Raw genomic sequence first — 22,245 nt, 5'->3', positions numbered from 1 at the left:
TAATTTGGGTAGCGCATGGCTGTATCTGCCCAATTATTATGGGCATCTGCAAGTAATGGGTTTCGCACAAGTGTTTCACTTATAAAGCCTCCAATGAAGCTGATCTGGTGTAGTGGATGAATTTAGTTGGTATTAATTGCAAACAACTTTGCAATTGCGGGTTTTGATAACATCACAGTCTAACATACTCCACACCATTAGGCCGTTTGCTCGCAGCACTGCCATCATTTCTTGTTGCTTTCACACAAATATTGAGGCCCAAATGTTTACATATCCGGCCCAATAACAAATTGAGGAAGCCATGGAGCAAACATTGCTTCGGGCAACAATACATTTACCTATAAATGTAACTGCAAGTAAAGACAGTATGCAAGAGTCTCTTTGTATAGTTTGTAGGATTCCAGTTCTCCAAGGCATCCGTCTCTCAACCATTTTTGTGCAAAGGATCAAAACAGCAAGAAAAATAACACCTTGCAAGGCGCCTCAGGTCTTTAATGGATAATGCATCCTCGCTGATTGGATGTATCCACAGCTCACAAATACACTTCTGCTTGGTAGAGTACGCAACAATGATGCTTGTGTTGACGATATTAACTCAATTACAAGTAAAGGCGGTTCTCTAAATAAAAACTTCACTAATAGTAACAAGGTACTGAGTCAAAGACTTGCTCAATTACAAGTTAGACTGAGTCACATTTGTTTAAATATCAGTCAGGAGAATTGCACTTCAGGCAGCACGGTACATTTTTAGTGTAGAGCTCAGGCAGGTGGTTTCAAACCATTTAGTATGTTTGGAGTGCTGTTTCACTGCTGTATTAATGGTTTATAGTAAGTTTGTTAACAACAACCAAATGGAGCCTGTATACTCTACTCAAAATAACACTGAAACACAGACACACAGACACAGACACACACACACACCTTATGTAATTGTATTTAAAAGGCACAACAGACATAAAATAAATTGACAATCATCCAGTAGTAATATTTGAGACGTCCTTTACTTATAAGCAAGCGGTCTTGCAGAATGCGTATATATGCTTTACAGAACGGATTTAAGGAGCACTGTGTCAGATTTTTGTTTTGTGTCAATAGCTGTTTACACAGGGAGTAAACATGCTTAAAATGCAATACATTTATCAATTGTTCTTCCCGTTTACTTCCCTTTGACCTAAATGCTTCGGTTCCATATGCAGAGGTAAAATAATGAAAAAAAGCTTGATAATTCAAATGAATGAATACAAACCAGGCTTGGTTTGAATGGCCTGTTTATCCAGACATTTCGCCCACTCACAAAGTAAATAAATGTGCTAACAAACTGTAAATATGTTCCTAACTTATTGCAATTTGGGGTCGTTTACTCAATGTGTAAACAACTAGAGGTGAAAGCTGTGCATGATTAAATAATGACGGTGTGGCTCCTTTCTGATCCGTAAATGCGTTCTTTCAATCTTTCAACAATGAATCATATAAAACTATCAATCTACTATGTATTTTATTTAACTTTTTATGAACTAGGACATGACTGTCTATTCTCATGGTTTCTCAGCTGAAGTGGCACTCCACTGCAAGTGGATACTTACACAGCGGTACACAGTTCTTACAGGGGTAACGTTTTCACTTTGGCATGTCACCAATCAACATTACAGTTGACTGTTGATATTAAAAAAAAAAAAAATGTTAGACAATCTTCTAACCAGCTTCAACAGGACCCTTCTCGTGGAATAATTTCGTCACATTAGCTTAGGAAGTGTTTCCCCCGTAAAAAAACAAACAAACACAAAATCGTGAGAAGCCAAAGGTCAGGTCAGTTTTACATCTCAATGTTTATAATTCACGGTTTAATATGTTGATATAACCAATGGAATACATTTAAGCTTTGTAATCTGTGCTATAACCGGCATCCCAAATGGCAGTTCATCCACAATCAGCAAAAATGATCCCAAAATATAATTACTAAGAATTTAATTTAAATGTGTGTCTCTCAGATGGACCTGCACTCTACATCTCACACTCCACTCCAGGCTTTGGGCTACGACGCCACCAGGGTCCCACACGTTTATTCCCTCCCCACCTTCAGTTTCTCCTCTACGGAGTGATCTCCCTTGGAGCCTCCCATGCAGGGCGGGCTCTTGGCCAGGGTGGGGTTGTCCCCCCACTGTTGGGGGGTCTTCGCCTGGATGGCCAGCGCGTGAATGCAGCTACTCAGCTCCTCGCGCAGGGCCTCGTTCACCAGGCGGTGGCGCTGTAACAAGGAGAGGCCCTCAAACCGAGGGCTGACCAGCAGGACGCGGAAGTGGGATTCGGAGCCGGGGGGAACGGCGTGCATGTGGCTCTCATTGTGGACCTCCAGGTGTTGCGGCTCGAGCTGGCTGGTCAGCTTGGTCCTGATGGCACTCTCGACCGGCCGGCTGGGGTCCGGGTCCATGCGAGGGCTGAAGTGGGCCAGAGGCCGGCTTAAAGCGGGGACGATGGACACGGGCCGAAAGGAGCGCAGGATGCAGGGCAGCATCGGAGTGTGCAGTGTAAGGACAGTAAAGACTTAAAAACAGAAAAAAATCAAGTCGAGTCAACTTCGCCGTGTTCATTTGAAAGTGGACTGGGGCACACAAGGAGAGTATTGGACTGGATTTTGTAACAAACAAAGAAAAGACCCGAATCAGTACCAAGATGCATCTCCAAGAACGGTGGAGAAAGTGAAGTGGACTAGACTTTTAATGGTTAACTGAAGTGATGGTATGAAATGCTGATTTAGGGGTGAGATCTTTGTATCAGGGAATGGACCCGTCCATTTGATAGGTGAGCAATCCTAAATCAATAGTTTGATAGTAGAACACTAGTGATTTCGGATTACTCATCGAGGACTCATCGTCATCGTCCATAAAGCTGAACATTACAAAGACTCCATCTTGGCCAGTTTTCTTCTGTGCATTGTAATCAGGACATGCAGGAAGAAGACACAGTAGCACTTCATGAAGGATTATTATTAGCAGGGCCCTGGATGTGACACTTGCGTTCACTTTGAATTCCTAAAGAACATTTAAGTGCAAGTACTTGCAATGTACTTTTATTTAGGTGGAACTGTCGATGTAGTACTTTGACTCCGAGGCAGCTGTTATTAGCATTAGCCTTTAGATTTTTGAGGAACACTTTTCGCCATTATCAAACCACCGACATGTTACAAGAGTCTGGTGTTGTGTTGCGTTGTGTTGTTGCTTACTTGTATGCGCGCGTATAAGCGGCGAAGATACGTTTTTAAATGTGAATGTACTCACCTCCCTTGTCAATTTGACATTAGCAGCTAGCTAACGGCCGTGTCCCCGATGACGTGATTTACGTCGTGCCTGACGTCATTATCGTCACGTCGTAATGCGCCGGAAACGTGTTCGCTGTTAATGTGGTGTGTGTTTTTTGTGTAGTTCATAGTGATTGCAATTCTAAATAATAATTATCATCATAATCATAGTTAAAGTAATAATAATAATAATCATACTACTACTACTACTACTACTAATAATAATAATATTAATAATGACAATAATAATAATAATCATCATCATCATCATAGTAATAATAATAATAATAATAATAATCACCATCATCATAATCATAATAGTCAAAATAATAATAATAATAATAATCACCATTATCATAATCATAATAGTCAAAATAATAATAATTATAATAATAATAATAATAATAATAATAATAATAATAATAATAATCAACATAGTAATAATAATAAAAACATTTAGACACATTACAAAAAAAGTAAATAAATAAATAAACATAAAAATAAAATATAAACTGCTACTGTATATTACAGTATATATTTTTTACTGTAGAAGAAAGTTATCACAGACTCCTTGAACTTTTATGCTTGTTTATTATTCATGGTTCTTTGTTATTCATTGCGGATCTAAAAGGTCATTTGCACAACAAAGTGCAACCCCCTGTCAAAATCAACAATGAGAAAATATAAGAAAAATTTTCACACACCTCAAAACAGAATTGACATTGTAACATTTAGCGTAATTATTCTTCATAACCGGTATTTAACATTGATGTATTTAGTCAGAATTCATTCTCATTTACAAAATACACAAAATCAAAGACAACATACAGTATTGTTCATTTACACTTCTTGTTTATACATATATATATATATATATATATATATATATATATATATATATATATATATATATATATATATATATATATATATATATATATATATGTATATATATATATGTATATGTGTGTGTGTGTGTGTGTGTGTGTGTGTGTGTGTGTGTGTGTGTGTCTATATATATATTTATTTTTTTCATATTCATGGTTTCACATACATATTCTATACTTACAAACAACTACAGTTTCTACGGCACATTACAATGACAAAATGTGATAGATTCTCTTACATTTAATTAAAGGCAATGCAATCTTATATTGACAAAAGCCTCAAGATCTAGATTTGTTTTTTTTAAGAACACATGAATGTCAGCCGTCCAGTCCTGTTCTGTGAAGCCAACACCCAGCATTTCGGGGACCGGGCGGTATACAGTATATAATGTGCTTTGAGGGAGAGAAAGAGACAAATATCCAAACACTTATTGCTTTGTTAACTTTTTGCACTCACAATTGACTGTTGCTACAGGCAACAAGAAGACAAAAGAACCCTGTAACAGAAGCTAAGATATGTATCTACGAGAGACGATCTTGAGTAAAACATTGCCCGAGAGCAGTCGCTGAGATTGAATCGATTGGTTGGCATTTTCACAGCGTTCCCTGTCAAACTGTACCGCGGGTTTCTCGACGGCGCTGTCGTCTAAAAGGTTTTTTCGAGCCGGCAGAGAACAAGCGAGATGGAATCCTGATTGATTTTCTGGTTTTTGCTTTTTACTCAATTTCAGTTAAATTTCCAGGCTGTTAATGTGCTTTTAAGAGGCAATCTGGGCAAATTTGCTGTCTGACTCACTGGCCATTGAATTCTTAAGTCACCTCACACAAATCGACCGCATTATAGCATACTTCCGAGAGGTCGAAGGGCACAAGGAGTTATTTTATTACTTATATTATAATTTTCTATTTTTCTATTTTTATTTACATATATTCATATCTATATCAGCGATCTGATGGCGTAATGTGTAAACCAAGGACACAAAAATATTTGGCAATAATTAAGGAGGGGGGGGGTACTCATGGCACACTCGTCGATAATGAGTCACATAATCAGAGATGTCAAGTTTGGAATCGGATTATTGTGACAAAGGACGTGGCGGGGCAGTTCAATCACGTGTGGTGGGTGCCATGGCAACGCCGAACGCCTCTTATGTTCACAACTGCATGCATATTCGCAATCTGGCCTTTGGGTTGCATTGAGTCGTTGTGCTCTTGCCAAACGATCGCCCTGTCCTCGCTCTCTCAACTCCTCGGAGGCCGCTCGCTGTGGCCGTACGCCTGGGTACGTTTAGTGCAGTGGCTTTGAACTGTCTTGAGTCTATATATGGCTGCTATCCTACAAAATGGCAGTTTGGGTAAAAAACATTGTTTTTTCGCTGATCTGTGGCGTGTTTTTTTGATGGATGTTGACATGTTGACTTGTTATTTTCCCATGCAATTGTGAACATATTTGTCCTGGACTGGATCTTCCTATATGATCGGAATGTGCCAATAAGTTTCCCAAACTCTGTGCTGTTGATGGTGTAGGATATTATACTCAGCCCTTGGCTTTGTGTTTTATTACACAAATCCTGTTTGTCGTATTGTAGATATCCAGTTAAGTTTTTTTAGAAGGAAGCTACGTTAATGATTTAAGCTCCACCTGGCCAATGCATATCTCCTTTTCTAAAATTATAATTTTGACTCCAAAAACCCTTGCTTTTTAAGGAGTGCTGTGCTGCGAAAAACAATGAGAAATAAGAATTTAAAAACAAAAATAGAGCGACTCTTTCGTACCTTACTTTTTCTATCGTGGTCACCATTTTTGCCAGAAATTGTTTCCTAATCGCCGGAACTTAAATTGGTACGATCAATAAAGCAGCTCGAGAATTTATTTTAAATCACACCAGTTATTAACATCTACCCGAGAACAAAAAAAGCAAATTAAAACTTTTCCTTGCATTTGAACATAGAACAACCAAAGGAACTCACGTAAGTATCAACATTCAGCTCACCAACAAATAAAAATGGATTATGGTGGATTATCTGTCAACTTTTACACAATTTGCACACACACCGAAACCACCCAAACCAAATATTTAACGGGCACAACACATTTCTACCCAACTATTACCAGCGGCTTCCTCTGACATATATTCCAATCCGCTCCTGATTTGAGGCTTCTTTAACCGTAACATTTCCGCGCTTCTAATTTATGCGAATTCTAGAATCATTTCATCGTGTTCCTAACTGCATTGCAACGTGCTTTGAGAGCCGGAGCGAGTCGGATCGACGTGGACCCGGAAAGCGCTACCGCTGTATCCGACGACCAAATGAACAGTGGCGCATGGGCATTTTTGACGCGGCAGACCCTCGGGCGTGCCAAGGATTGCTGAACCGAGGAGGGAACTGCTGATCAAGAAACGCAACGTTCGATTTCCCTGGATTGACGCGCGCACGTCCTTGGTCACGTGCGTGACGCTCTCCGCAAAAAAGCCTTCACGTAAACCTGCGCGGGAACGAGGAGACTCAAAAGGCAATTTCTAAACGACGGACACACGATTCAAAGCGTTCACCGGATACAACGGGATGCCTTAACATTTATCGAGCGAGTCTGGAGAATGTTGAACGGGACGTTCAGGCTGGCAAACAGTTGTGCTTTAAAATGTAAGAATTCAGTGCGGGGGGGAAAGTCGTTTCAATCGCGCAACGCGAAAGACAAACAAACAGGGCAGCACATTTCACCATCGTCTCGTCAAGGGAATCTATCCGATGATTGATTGAAGCAAGCGCTTGACTGTTCAGAGGGTGGAAAACAATGTTTTTAAAGGGAGAAGAGCGCAGCGGATCAAAGTGTCACGTTCAACAAAAATAACCCAACGAAAAACCTGGAATGTTCTATAATCTATAAAATGGCAGTTAGTTTCCTACGCCGACACCGGACGGTCGGGGGGCAGATAATGGATGAGGGAGAGGTCTCGGTGAATAAACAAAGCCGGGAGACAAGGGGTGTCCTGGTCTTTAAAAGTCAAAAATGCTTCGAAACCGAAGGCGTTAGGATGTCGCATTTTTGAACAAAGTCTGGAAATGGAACGATGCTGGAGAGGTTGATTTGGATTTCTCCGGAGAGATGGAGATGATTACAAAAGAACTCTGAAGAAAACGGCTTGTGTTGTCATTACCATGAGTCTGTTTGCATGGCTCATTGTCAAGAACCCCCTCCCCTAACCTTTAACCCCAAGCAGAGAATTCCATTCAGGGGGAGGGAGCGCACACAGATAAAACATTTTTCATCTCACCACCGTTTTTGCAGTGGAATTTTTATTTTTTTCTTTAAAGAGAAGCGACGACTGCGAAACCCACACGCACCAATTTTTTATTTTTTTTTATGGTGAACTTCTATAATTTGGCTGAACGGCCCGCACCGCATCACTCCCCCCGCTGAAAGGTTCACTTGGGCATTGGCGGGTGCTCATAGCCCCCCGGCTGATCTCGCTAGCACGTGCCGCGTGTCTAATAATCACTGACTCCAAATAACAGAAAAATAAATAAATAATAATAAAACGTCAATATATACAGGCCGGTCTGTGTCTGTGCAGCGGCTACACACTGAGTTCTGTGAACAAACTACTCTGTCGGGGATAGAGGATAGGTTTTTGGAGGGCCCCTGGGTCGCTTGTTCACAGTGTGGCTAAAAACCTTTGCCCCCCCCCCCCGCCCCCTGCCCCCGCCCCCCCCGCCCCCCGCCCTCCCTCCCGGCCTCCTCCTGGGTTTGGACGCCACGCTACTGCAGCACCTGGCCCCTGGTCTCCGGCAGTTTGAGCGCCAGGAAGCTCCCGGCCGCCAGGGCCCCGGAGGCGAAGAGGATGGGCACGGCTTTGGTGATGCCCACGAAGGAGGTGAAGATGCTGATGCCCAGCACGGCTGCCAGCTTGCAGAGAGCGTTGAGGAAGCCGAACGCCGTGGTCCTGAGAGAGAGGGAGAGAGAGAGGGAGAGGGAGAGAGAGAGGGAGAGAGAGAGAGAGAGAGAGAGAGAGAGAGAGGGGGAAAAGGGAGAGAGGGATAGAGGGAACCAAAATGAGGGGGGGAAAAGTGAGGGGATGGGGCAGAAGAGGACGAGGGGAAGAGCAAAAGAGAAAGAGAAGAAGAGTAGATGGAGAATGAGATAGGGAGGAGGAGTGAGGGGTTGGTGGAAAGTTACAGGAAGGGCGAGAGAGGGGAACAGAGAGGGGGCGGGGAGAATGAATGGCGGCGGATAGAAAGAGAGAAAGAGAGAGAGAACGAGAGCGAGTGGGAGTGGCAAATATGGAGAGACAGAGAGAGAGAGAGAGAGAGAGAGAGAGAGAGAGAGCACGCTGTCAGTTTCATCAATCTCAAACGACTTTAAAGGAGGAGAGAGAGACAGAGCAGTAGATCATGTGACACATTACTCTCATCTCAATCTGTTCCCTGAGGAGGAAGCTTGTGCAGTGTTTTGTTTTCAGATGCTTTGCCTATAACATACATACGCACATACGTAGATGAAGTAAAAAGTAAAGCCTAAGTCGAGGTCTGACTCACTGGGGTGGGCTCTTCCGTGATTAACACTAACTATTTAAAACAAAGTGACTGATCTTCAGAGAACGGACCATCTTGACGTCACCGCCCCGGTTAACCGGGTGGCTGCCGGAGCTCTCCTTGACCACCGGGTGGCGCTATCGCCCTCAATACCAGACACCGAAGGGCCTCACGAGCAACGGTCCATCTCTTCGGCGCTGCAGAAAGATATCTCCCCCCACCCCCCCCTTTCAAATGTGCAGCTCAACCACCCTTTCGGAGACGCTCGGGCGTCGGGCACAAAACCTGCCATTCGACGCAGAGCAAGCGCCGATACGACCGGTATTGAGCCGTGAGGCGGCGGTAACGGCCACGCTCGCCGCTGCTCCGCGGGCGCCGTCGCACTGCCATGTACACCGACTTCCGCACGTTAACGGAGGCTTCACATGCCTCCGCCCGCAAAACGCCAGACCCCTCCTCCGCCCTGTCACAGGGGAACGTCCGCGCACCTTTTGTCAGAGGGGTACAGCTCCACCGTCAGGACATCCAGGGCGTTCCACGAGGCGATGCTGATGCCCCCGAACAGGCAGAGCAGGGCAATCATGGCCGACTCGCTGTTCCCGAAGGACAGGAAGAAACAGCTGATGCAGGAGATCACACTGGAGCCCGCTGGGGAGGCGAGAGGGGAGATGGGAGTTATGAGGGGGGAAAAGGGAAAGCCTTCGCAGCCCTGCCGAAAACCTGCCTCTTGAAAAACAATGCCAATTGTAACACTGCACGAGGATCCCATGAGGGATCGCTCGAAATGTTGGTTTCATGGAGTCATAGGTTGAAATGAACACGCTACCTGTGTGAATCACATGACAGTAAACTACACTTTGCGGTTTATATGGCGGGGCTCGGCGACGAAAGCAGCAGCGAACAAGCCGATGAAAGCAGGAGAGGGGGAGTCACATAGAATGAATGCAGTATATAAAAATAAAGGAATATTAGGTATCAATTATTAGGTAATAATTGACATCCAACTGCAGAATTCATCCAGGCCAATCCATGTCCAAGTCTCGTTTTATCACCACCTTATGGGACGCAACATGCTGTTTGAACACCACCATGTCCGCAAGATCAAAAATATCTTAAGAAAAAGGCTTGTGTCGTGTGGACGCCCCAGTAGCCTGTGGTCGTCGCAGGTTAGCTCTCCTCACCCAAAACTCACAATTCGCTGACGCATAAAAATAAGCTCTGTGTATGTTTCATTCAGTGAGCTCATTTTCACCAGTGAACACTGCTGTGATCGTTATTGATCACAGCAGCAACGTGGTAAAATTTAAACTTAGCGAATTGCAAGCAACTAAACCCTTCAATGTTCGTCAGACCTTCACTTCGGTAATTCATGTCGCGGAGCAAGACATTTAAGGTCGTTGAAGTTCATGTTCGTTTCTGGCGAGGAAAACCACAGCCCAAAAAAACCCAAAAACGCTATAACTCCTTCAACCCCGCTCCCCCATCGCCCTCCGGCTCACCCAGCATCCTCAAACGCCCGATCTTGTCCATCAGCAGCGCCGAAACAATGTTGCCCGGCAACACGGCCAAGGTGCCCAGGAAGCTGACGAAGTAGACCATGTAGGCGTTGTTGTCATCGCTGATGTCGCTGATCAGGCAGCCCTCCTTGTTGTGCAGGAAGGTGCTGTTGATGAGCCGGCTGTTGACGAGCCTGTACTTGAAGAGATCTGGGCGGAGAGGGGGGACGGAGCGGAAAGGGGAACGGGGGGAAATACAGTTCATCGTCAGCGGAAGTTGGGATCGAGCGGCTCGGCGCCTCGTTTTTTTCTTTTTTTTTTTTGTGATTCTATTCAACCCCACGGGGGAAATGAGTTCTCCGCATTTACCCATCCTGGTATCTGTCGCGGCCAGGGGCAGTGGGCCGCCACCCGGGGGAGCGGTTGGGGGCTAAGTGCCTTGCTCAAGGGCACGCTGCAGCGCGCTACCAGCCGGGGGATCGAACCGGATCGAATCTTCCAATTGCGAGGCGACCCCCCCCCGCCTCCTGAGCCGCCACACCCCCCACCCCCCCATCCCCCACACCCCCCACTGTTTGCCGTCCAGACGGAGAGGATGTTGATCGCCACAAGCCGAGTCGAGTGTTGTTTATTGTGCTTCCCGGGTGACACAGAGGGCGGTGATTCATCTGCAATTAAAACACAATATCAGCCGCCAAAGTTGCTCTCTTTTGCGGATAGGGCCGCCGCACGCTGGCGCTCCTTCCTGCCGCCGATTTCCTCCGCACGCTCGTCATTATTTCCATTCTTCCATGCTTCTCTGCCATAATGTGCACCGTGGCAACAATCTGGCGGCCCCTAGACTTCAGTTACAGAAGCAAGAGGAAAGATGAAGACGTAATGATGATTTAACTGCTTCCTCTTTCAATTCTAGTGAGAAAACCCCCGCCTGGCGTCGAGGGCGGCTGACGGATTGTTTCAGTGTTTCCGCAATCACAAACAAAAATAGCAAAAGCTGGAGGGACGGTTGGCCGATGGAGCTTCTGAGAGGCGCTGACAATGTGTCTGAGCGTGTGTGTTTTCCACGTGCTCCTAAAATCGAAGATGAAGCGTGATTTGCACTTCTGCCCTTCAACCGTGTTTCATTATGTTGTTTCAATGGCGACAGGAACCCTATTCTTCCATTCGCGTTGTTTGGGAAGAGACAACGGGAAGAAAAATCAATGGTCCGATTTGTGCGAGTGGCAGCGCGGCCGTTTCATCGCAGAAGCGATGAAGGATCGGCTCTCTGTTGCTAGGAGACATTCCTCTGCAATATCGCGTTTGGACGTCGGTGCCGTTTGGGGAGCGAGAGGGAGTGATTGAGCCATTTTTATCAAGCGCGTCGCGGTTTGGCGGTTGATTTTGACTTCTGGGAGGTTGTTGGGTCAGTGACAGTGACGACAGAGAGGCCGTCACGACCCATCTGCAAATACAATCAGATAGAAATGACCACAGAAATGATGCAAAGTACATGCATGCAGGGTGAGAGGCATCTAATGCAGCAAAATAACAATCATGACATGTGTTTTACATCAAAAACGTGTGGTGTAGAGATTAGATCATTCAGTACCATTTCAAGTTCATACCAAGTTTATTTTTCCAAATTGTCGGTGAGTTTGTTTCTCCGCGCATGCTTAGTCAAAGTCAATACACCGACCTGTTTGTATTTTGAAATTAAACGTGCAGTGGGTGAGGGCATGCGTCGCTCACGTCGGCCTGCGCCCACGGGTGTGTGTGTGTGTGTGTGTGTGTGTGTGTGTGTGTGTGTGTGTGTGTGTGTGTGTGTGTGTGTGTGTGTGTGTGTGTGTGTGTGTGTGTGTGTGTGTGTGTGTGTGTGTGTGTGTGTGTGTGCATGTGTGTGCATGTGTGTGCGCGCGCGCGGCCAACCTGTGTTGTAGAATAGCGTAGCGATAAAGGTGCAGTTTTTGAAGAAGGTGTTGCTGGAGGTGATGTCCTCAAAGTAGCACTCTTCAAACAACGAGTCCTCAAACACCATGGACTTCATCTTCAGGTTCATGAACCTGACGGAGAGGGGGAGGCGGGGGTGGGTTCCAGGAGTGAGGGCCTCATACGACAACTAATTCACACACAGTTTTCTTTTAAGATGCATAAACGGAGGTTATATGACTGAAAGTTCCGCCGGCATTCCGGCAAGCAGGCAGCATCGATAGCCAGAGTCACTGATCACCGTGGCGATGGTGATCTCTTTCTCTCTCTCTCTCTCTCTCTCTCTCTCACACACACTCACTTGTCGTTGAAGTACTCGCCCTGGCGATGCACCTGGTTCTCCAGGGTGAAGTTGAAGGTGACGTGCTCCACCTTCTCCTTGGTGAAGACCTTGGTGCGCGAGGCGTATTCTTGCTTCTGCAGGTACTTGATCATGTCCGGGAACCACACTGTCAGTCCGTAGTAGCTGTAGGGGGGATGTGGACGAGATTGTGAAAGAGGGAGATGGTGTTGAAACGATGACAACAAGTCTGGAGTAAGCTCTGCTGAGAAGGGATGAATGAAGGCTGATGGCTGTCACCGGAAAAACATGACATCACAGCATGGATGCAGAACACAGCAACACAAGAACCGGACCGGCTGCTGATGTGTGAACGCTCATCCCCAGCCACGCAGTTTTTTTTTTTAATTGTGCTCAAAGGGGAAATACTTTGACATTACAAAGAATATGAAGCAGGGTACTGAGAATAGAGTAATCAGCAGGTAACGGTGTTTTTACCTGAAGGACATGGAGAACCACACCGCCATCATCATGTAGGTGGTGCGGCGATACTCTGGGGAGAACACCGCCTGGAAGTTACTCCACACCTGGTGGGAGCGTATGATGCAGACACACAAGCACACACACACACACACACACACACACACACACACACAGTAGGTGGGTAAACATGCGCCAGACATCTGTGAGTTTCTCTCCTAGTTCGCGAGAAATAAACACCAAAAATGAACGTAAACACAATTCACCGCCCTCAGCTGTACTCAAATTGAGTGTGATAACATTACATTCTACACTGTGTTTGTTTGAGAACTATCTGTTGGCATGTTTCTTTGTAGTTTCTTTGTTACAGTTTGGTTCTGTTTCATTTGCGTTCTTTAGTTTGTTGGTGTTTTGGAAAGGAAAACCATTTGAGAGCGGAGCAATGATGTATTTTACACTGTCTCGATATCCTTTGATAAACACGGCTTTGGAAAGCAAGATAAATACACATATATTGAAATATCCATATCTGGAATAGGTATCAATATGGGATTCAATACGCTTTGAATCCCCTCGCAATGCTTTCGTTTGTGTTTATGCCGACAGTGCAGTCCGTGGTACGTTACTGTAGACATCTGACAGCACTCTGAGGTTCATATTTTGTATTTAAAATGAGGTGAATTAAAGTTTGTGAATTGTGCTTTTGAGCTGGATGAAGTAAAGTGTGAAACCACAGCTATGATGTGTATGATGTATTGATGTTTTCGTGGTGAAAACACTGCATCACTACGTCGCTGCCACTCAGCACTTAGAAAAAAATAAAATAAAATAAAATAAAAATCCAAATGATAACCTTTCTCATATTACGGTTATGAATAGACGTATTTAGTGTGGGATGAAGGTGATGGAGGTACTTACCTGTCCCCCATTAGACAGGTAACTTAAGTACAGGGATTATCTTGGATTTCTCGCCACAGGTATAAAGTGAGTTTGGTTCATCTAGACCAGCTAAGTATTGACTTGAGTGGAGAACATGACTCATTTTGACAAAAATATCTATGTGGGCAAATAAAATCAGACAAGTGTTTTTGTTAAAATTATATTAAATGATCAAAAGAAATTAATTTAAGATTATTTAATGAGTTTAAGGCCTAATATGTGTAAAACTGAGTTGACGATATTATAGCCTATTTGAGGACCTGCAGACACCCTGTGATACTGATGGGGACAATGGGTCACCTGATGGAAAAGCGTGGTGAGTTTCATCCTCCACCTCTGGTGCCAGGCGGTGCTGTCGCCCATGTCCACCAGCTCATCCATTTGCTTCACCGTCTTAATGGTGGTCACCTGAGAACAGTGACATTTCATTTCACCCCGAGTGTTATTGATTAAATCCCTTTATGGCTGACATTTAATCAATGATGTTTCAATACTTTGTGTTTATGGCTTTTCACAAGCACCCGGCGATTGTTTACCATTTTTCTCCCTGAGGAAGACATTTATTCATTATCTTATGCTCATTAATAGAGACAGCCGGTGACTTGATGACCTGACTTAATGAAGGAAAAAAATCGAATCAAATAGTTCAGTCTTGCAACACTGCATAATTGATTATGTAGAGATAGAACATGAACACATAAAAACACACACAAAAAAACCCAAAACGGAATCCGGTTTATTGAGAAACCCTGTTGCGCTGACGAGTAATGTGGGATATAAATAAGTATTTATATCTGTTTTTCTTGATCTATGACAGCCTGAACTAGAGAAAGGACTCATGGGTAAGATAGCTGGACACAATTTAGAAAGATATGCTGACCTTTAGAGCATTTGGTTCCTTACTGCACTTGGCAACAAGAATCTCTTATTACTGTGAAATAATATTGCAAATTTCTTTTTTGGGGGGGGGGACAGTTAAACTTGATTTGGGGTGCCAGTCAGGGAAGGAAGCTTTGTTGAATTTGTTAAATAACAAAAATCAAACACACTCCGAATTCAGTCGAAACTTCCAATTTTCAAAGTCTTGAATCTTCAGCTCATAATGAAAGAAAATATATTCCATATATTTCATGCCGAAAAATAATTCCTTCATTCTGCATAAACTTTAATAACATTATGATAACGCTACGTGTTTGGCTGGGTCTCACACACTGTGATATGCACATTTCTGCCATCTTGTTTGTAACACAGCAGAACTGTGTTCACTTACAGAGAAGACCCTCTCTGGGTAGCCCTTAGCCCGCATGTTGGTGTCATGGACCTGCTTGAGAATCATCCACGCCTCGTCGTGTTTTCCATTCTGGTGAGGAGGCAAATTAATAAATAAATAAAGAGCCATTTTATTTCCCATGAATATATTAGTCAGAACTCGTTAGATGCGGCCCTCCTGGAAATCAGAATCACTGCGGGGAGAGTGAGAGCTTTGAGTAGGTGGATATTGAAATGCAGCAGCGGGTGTTCAGGTCCGCACAACAAAACAGCCTTTCTTCTTTGATTTCACAGTTTACCGCCATTTTCACAACCTTTATTTATCCGGTGAAGGGCTTTGCTGAGTCTCTAGCTTTTTTCCTTCAATGCTGCTCATGATCCCAGTAATATCCTGTAGTGTTTACACTTGGGAGCTGCTCACAGTGCTCAAAACAACCACACTCATGTTCTTTTGTGCAGTAATCAACATTAATAATGGTCTACTCTTTCCAGTAGTGGAACAAGTACTCTGACCTTTTATTTCAGTAAAAGTACAAATACCATGACAAGAACACTCAAATAAGTGTGAAAGTGCCACACTGACATTTCGACTTAAGTATATAAGTACTTGGAATCCAAGTACATTTCATTAGCTACATGACGTGGCACTTTCCATGCAAGTGAAAATGTATTTCCAACTGTGTGTTTATGGTCAAATGCAGTTTGAAAGTTATTACTCTTAGGAATAATTCTATTCATTTGGATGGAACAATAATTTAAAAAATTCAAAACGTTCTTGAATAAATAGTCACTACAATTTGGCTTCATTGGCACTAGTAGCTTCCACCTATTTGCACTGCCGAATACAATTATTCAGCAGTGCTTTCTTCATCCAAATATGGAGGTGCAGCTGTCAACACCAGAGCCATTTATGTCACCAATAACACACAGCATACACACAGATTAATGCACAAGCTGAACCTTTTTGAGCACGGTTTGGGAATTCAGTTATTCAAAATGTGTTCAGACAGGGGCTGTGGAGCGGCAGACTGACCTCCAGGTAGAAACGAGGGCTCTCTGGCATGGTGGTCAGGGCAGAGATGGCCGCCACAGAGGGGAAGGCGCACACCAGCACGAAGACACGCCAGCTGTGGAACTGGTAAGCAGAACCCATTTGAAAACTCCACCCTAGAGGGAGAGAGAGGGGGGGGTGGGGGAGACAGAGAGAGAGAGAGAGAGGGAGAGAGAGAGAGAGGGAAAGGGGGAGAGAGAGGGAGCGAGAGAGAGAGAGAGGGAAAGGGGGAGAGAGAGAGAGAGAGCGAGGGAGAGAGAGAGGGACAGGGAAAGGGAGCGAGAGAGAGAGAGAGAGAGAGAGAGACGTCAGAAAGAGAGAGAGATCCAACGTCACCGCTTACCACAATATAAAAAACTAAACATCAAAAGCGGTTTTGATAAGAAAATTAAATGTGCTCTTCATATTCTTTATTGCAACACATGTAATTGTATTAAAGCTATTTTGCAACACAAGTGAATATGCCATTCTGATAAAAGAAATGAATTGAATTGAATTTAATTGAGTGAAGACAGGGACTGTGAGAGAGAGCGAGAGAGAGTGAGAGTGGGAGAATAGGGAGAATGAGCCAACTAATACCTTATATGTTTCACTGTTATCTTGCATAAAGTAGAATGAAAATTTGATTCAACACGCCAAAAAGAACCAATTACCCCGAGTAACATGGAATATAAATCCCTGCCAGAAATGAAAATAAGACTGTAGATAAGATAAGAAACATTCAAATAGCAATTTAAATGTAGATTAAAAGCCTAGATGTGGGGAAACAAGAAACAATAAAATGACAAAAGACCACAGCCTGAAAAAACCCACTCGATTGGACAGTGACTGAAATACACGGTGAGCAGGGTCACATTATGCGGCACGGCCTCAGTCTAAGCTATTGTTGTTATTATGGGGTGTTGTTCTCGCTCTCACGGTGAAGACTTTATCGTCTGGATTTACTGATCTTCAGAACTACATTCCTAAACTGCCTCAGCGCTGAACATGCACATCCCATATCCCCAGATGCCGTGTCACACAGCGTAGTTTGATTCATAGACAGTTTGTTAGGCCAGTGCTTTTCAAAACACCGATAACAACACTGCGGCACAGCAAGTAGTGAATTAAGCAATAAAACTTCACGTCGTTCTTTTTTTCATTAACTGCTGAAATGTGCAGAACATTGTTGCACTAAACGCAGATTGTGGATTGTGGATTTGAGGGGTGAGCAGGACGCACAGGGAGCTTCGACATCAGATGAATATGAGGGTATTCCCGTCAGTCAAAACAAGTTAACATTATTCTAGAAAATATTTGAACCTTCTGAACCTTTAAGGGCCATCTGAAACCCTTCAGGAAGTAGCTCAAAGAACCCGCGTCTTTTAGAACACCGACTGACTTGCTGACGGTCTGACGGGCTAACTGACTGACAGCATAACTGACTGAACCAGAGGTCGGCGTGGGCTCACCGTAGTGAGGGATGATGGCCCAGGCCATGGCGGAGGCGTAGATGCCTCCGATCATCCAGAACATGCAGAGCCAGCTCAGGTGCTCGCCTCGCTTCTCCTGGGCCAGGAACTCCGAGTAGTAGGAGAACACGATGGGGATGGAGCCGCCGATGCTGAACGGGACGGAGGGAAGGAATTACAGATGACAGGACGGAGGGAATGATAAAGGGAGATGGTGAGGTGAAGAAGAAGTAGATAGATAGATAGATAGATAGATAGATAGATAGATAGATAGATAGATAGATAGATAGATAGATAGATAGATAGATAGATAGATAGATAGATAGACTGATTGATTGATTGATAGAAATCGGATAAACGACTGGCCACGAGGCAGGAATCCTTCTCCCAGAGGCAGTAAGCAAAACAAGGAGAAGGAAAGACAAAGGAAGGATGGCAGAGGGGAGAGTCTGGGAATACGCCAGAAAAATTAGCAGCATTGTGGCATTTTCGGGCTACTTAAAACATCACCGCTTATCTCCCCGACCAACTGGGAAAGAATAGCGTCATCCATAATAAATGGATCTCGCTGCACACGCTATTAAAACCATTTAAAACCTCGCAGAAACAGGAGCCAAGATGGAATACAGATGCTTCTGATGCCACGGCTACGATTACTCTGGGAGCACTAACGCTCTCGCGGAGCCTAGACGATAGCATGATTCATAACGGATTCACGACGGAAAAGCCTCTGTGGAGTGCATTAAAACGCCTTTGAAATTAATAGGAACTGTGGCAGAAATTAGTTAAATCGACTCTTACTTGTGTCAGAGCAGGTGTGCTTTTATTGTATGCGCCAGGCCTCACGTGACGTAAGGTCAGGACATAGAGTACGTTACGCTTTGTGACTCCTTACCCGACGCCGGAGGCCAGGCGGCAGAAGAGGAAGGAGCTGTATCCCTGAACGAAGGAGGAGAAGAAGGCAAAGACGCTGTTGATGGAGAGGGAGATGAGGAGGGTCTGCCGCCGGCCGATCCGGTCAGCGAGGCCGCCCCACACGAAGGCCCCGACCATCATTCCCAGGTACACGATCAGACCTGCGGGCGAGGGTGTAAAAAGAGATGGAAAAAAATGAGAGAGACGGAGAGAAAGGAGGAAGAGATGGGAGGGGACAATGTACAGGGTAGAGAGAGAGGGCGAGGGAGAGAGATAGCGATTGATTCGTTATCAGTACAGGAATAAAGATTTAATTTAGCCCCCACTTCCACTAATTTGATTTCCACTGTTCAGCGAAGCAGATCATTCAGAGTTATTTAACTGCTGAATAATTATGCGTCGCACAAATTTGAAACAACAAAAGTATGCACCACAATAAAAGACCAGCGTTAACCCCATTCCTGGCACTGAGTGGCAGCGACATCCCCCTGTAAGTCTGAAAGTCGCTGCCAGGGAACAGACAGGCCGATAAGAGAAACAAACAGCACCTACGTCACCCGGCCTCACGACCAGGCCGAGGTGCTGAGATGACTCACGTTAGAGGCATGGAGCCAGAGCATTGCCTCCCTGTCCTCTTGCTGTCTCTGTCTCTGTCTCTGTCTCTCTCTCTCTCTTTCTCTCGCTCTCTCTCTCTCTTTCTCTAGATCTACATAGCATCTTCACCCATAAACACACAAAACACACACACACACTAGTTGCTCGCTTGTGATCACAGCCCAAATTCCTTCCTGTCTATGACTTTCTCTCTGGGTCGCTGGGTGTTGCATCTTCTTGTGTGTGTGTGTGTGTGTGTGTGTGTGTGTGTGTGTGTGTGTGTGTGTGTGTGTGTGTGTGTGTGTGTGTGTGTGTGCGTGTGCGTGCGTGTGCATGTGTGCGCGTGTGCGAGCATGCACGTGTGTGTGTGTATTGGATTGTGCCATCTCTTCAATATCAGGTAATTCATGATCGGCGTCCCGTTCCAGTTGGAAGAGATGTTTCAGTTTCTTGGGTGTGAAAATATGCAAAACTAGAACACCACCTTCTCACGTTTTAAGTAATGTAATCCGTTTAATGAGCCAATTAAACACTGAGTTCATACATACATCTCTCCACACTGTCAGTCTGTGCTGAGAACCCATTGCAGGGCTGAGTAGCGGCCATTTTGTGGCAGAACGTACACCAATTGTGTGGTGTTGGACAGTCATCCCGGCACAACAGTGGAGGAGTTACTGCTACAAATGACAAAAGAGCAGCCACGGCACAAGTTGTCCAATGCTGCAGCCATGGGCTGTTGGAGTCGGCCACAAAGAAAAGCAGGGCACAAGCCTAAAGTTGCTTAAATATATTTGCTAATCTGTCCCACAAGTAAATAAGCTGAACTGTAGGACTGTTGGCACCTACGATGTGTCTCTACCATCAATACCAACGTGGCCTGCAGACATACATTAACCAACTGCCAACATTTACTTAGGTTCTATATACAGGAAAAAATCACACTCAAGCAGTACATTTACATTCAGGGCAGTGCTGAGTTTATAGCTCAACACTCATAACCAGAATATTCATTTCACATTTTATAGTTATGTGTTCTGCCCACTGAGATCAGAAACTAGACCGACAATACAAGAATGTTCAATGATTTTTGAGTGGGATGAGAATTGGGATGTCCTTTCAATTTATCTACCATAAAAAAAAAACATAGCTGATAATGAAGGAGGGCATGGGTGGCATGCTATTCTGTGTGAATGTGTGTGTCTGTGGTCATATCTGTACATCTGTGTGTCTGTGTGTGTGTGTGTGCACACGTTGCATTGCTGAGACTGATACTTGGGATGAAGGTGACTTTCTCTTGTTTCCACTAAGAGCAGGGGATTCTCTGTGCAGGCAGGCATGTGTGTGTTTGTATGCATGGGTGTATATGTGTGTGCGTGTGTGTGTGTGTGTGTGTGTCAGTGTGTGCATGCATGTGTGTGGGGGCAGATCCTCCTCATAACAGGGAGTTTCTGAGCAGCAGAACGATGATGACTGAGCTCAGTAGCCATCGCCGCAATGCAGCAGCTCCCAGGCAGAGAGAGAGACAGACAGTCAGTGAGGCAGATAGACAGACAGGCAGATAGACAAACAGGCACGGGCAGGCAGACAGATACACAGACACACACAATAACAAAAAGACAGACAGACAGACAGACGGAGAGATGGACAGACAGACAGACAGACAGACAGACAGACAGACAGACAGGACTCCAGTGTGCCAGTACCCTGGGTGGGTGTATGTAGTGCTGTTCAGGTCTTGTGGAGCTGTCCGCGGTGCTGAAGCATTATCTCTGCTTCAGCACTCCCTCCCTCTAGCCTCATTAACACGCGCTCCCATTCTACCTCCATATCACCTTCCCCTGTCAACACGTTAACCCCGCTAGCTGCTATCTGCACCTTGTCCATTTAAACATAGCTTTATTTCACCCTCTGGAGGGGAGGACTTTGACTGTTAAGCAAAACTGGATGATATGGATGCACTACTGCTACCTTCTCAACAAGAACACCCATTCTGAACACTGAACTCCCTAAACAGCCAATCCATCACTTTTACTGTACAGTATTGGCTTAGACTGTTAGTTTGTGTTTGTTAGGATATCATCCAGTACTTGATTTTTCTGTGTTAGAGACATCTAACATCCATCTACGTTTTCTTTTTTTAGCAGTGAGGCAATTTGCTTTTCATTAATATCTGACATTTATTATACAGCTCGTGGTATAACCGGATTTTCGTCTGGTATTAGACTGAAGGTCTGTTTTGAGCCGAGCCTTAGCTCCTTATGTTAACATAACTGGGGATCTCGCTTTGATCCAATCATAAATAAAGATAACATTAAATGTTAAGACCTTTTGGAATATATTTCTCCCCACACCATGGGCCTTAATTTGAAGGCATGACTAGTAGTTTCTCATTTGAATATGATAAATAATTTATATAGATATTAAATGAATATTAGAAATATTAGAAAATCATCCAATGTCACAGAGAATTATCAAGTCTTTGCTCATAATTAACAGCAGGATATAAAGATGTATGTGACAGATATCATTTGTCAGTAGTTTGCTTGCACACGTTTGCTATGTGTATGTGAGGGGTGTTTGCGTGGGTATGCAGCCTGAGAGACCACGTGTGTGGGGGTCTGTTCACGTTCTGGAGTAATGGCCTGTGCATGCGTGTGACTGAGCAGCAAAACCTGTGCTGCTGTTGCTATCCGGGGAGTGGGCTGGAACTCAGAGGCCAAGGGCGAGAGAGAGAGAGAGAGAGAGAGAGAGAGAGAGAGAGAGGGCAGTGAGAGGGAAAGACAAAGAGAGAAAGGGGGAGGGGAGACAGAGAGAGAAAGGGGGAGGGGAAACAGAGAGAGAGAGAGGAGGAGAGCGAAAGGACAGAAATAGTGAGATTGACAGAGAAGGTGATGGAGGAAGAAGTAGAGAGTGACAGAGAGAGGAAGAGAGAGAGAGAAATGGGAGGACAATTCATTTAACTGCTTTTCAAAGAACAGGAAATGTGTCAGTATATCCCTCTACAGTATATTTTATTTACCTGTATGTTATTGGTAACTGTTGTAGCCGTGAATTGTTTGCTTATTATTCACACATTTTATACTT

The 22,245-nt window shown here is 44.5% G+C and overlaps 2 protein-coding genes across 2 annotated transcripts in view; both read right to left on the bottom strand.

Annotated features, from left to right (window-relative positions):
- Nucleotides 1-916: 916 nt before the first annotated feature.
- On the bottom strand, nucleotides 917-3,359 carry bola1 (bolA family member 1). Its single transcript, XM_080005870.1, has 2 exons — nucleotides 3,276-3,359; nucleotides 917-2,541 (listed from the first exon to the last, which is right to left on the bottom strand). The coding sequence occupies exon 2, from the start codon at nucleotides 2,510-2,512 to the stop codon at nucleotides 2,060-2,062; it is 453 nt and encodes a 150-aa protein (XP_079861996.1). The 5' UTR covers nucleotides 2,513-2,541; nucleotides 3,276-3,359; the 3' UTR covers nucleotides 917-2,059.
- Nucleotides 3,360-7,945: 4,586 nt separating this feature from the next.
- The window catches only part of sv2a (synaptic vesicle glycoprotein 2A), a gene marked incomplete at both ends in the record, with an annotated part of 19,678 nt that continues 5,378 nt past the window's right edge, over nucleotides 7,946-22,245 (bottom strand). The window contains 11 exons of the mRNA XM_080005866.1: nucleotides 7,946-8,129; nucleotides 9,207-9,366; nucleotides 10,218-10,424; nucleotides 12,123-12,256; nucleotides 12,484-12,648; nucleotides 12,961-13,049; nucleotides 14,182-14,289; nucleotides 15,152-15,241; nucleotides 16,184-16,317; nucleotides 17,653-17,804; nucleotides 18,548-18,728. Of these exons, the coding sequence (XP_079861992.1) occupies nucleotides 7,946-8,129; nucleotides 9,207-9,366; nucleotides 10,218-10,424; nucleotides 12,123-12,256; nucleotides 12,484-12,648; nucleotides 12,961-13,049; nucleotides 14,182-14,289; nucleotides 15,152-15,241; nucleotides 16,184-16,317; nucleotides 17,653-17,804; nucleotides 18,548-18,728 (1,604 nt within the window). The remainder of the gene's footprint in view (nucleotides 8,130-9,206; nucleotides 9,367-10,217; nucleotides 10,425-12,122; nucleotides 12,257-12,483; nucleotides 12,649-12,960; nucleotides 13,050-14,181; nucleotides 14,290-15,151; nucleotides 15,242-16,183; nucleotides 16,318-17,652; nucleotides 17,805-18,547; nucleotides 18,729-22,245) is intronic.

Source organism: Zeus faber (assembly GCF_960531495.2).
Source record: "Zeus faber genome assembly, chromosome: 8".
Taxonomy (NCBI): Eukaryota; Metazoa; Chordata; class Actinopteri; order Zeiformes; family Zeidae; genus Zeus; species Zeus faber.
The sequence above is the reverse complement of the archived record's forward strand: the minus strand, read 5'-3'. Positions and strand labels throughout refer to the sequence as shown.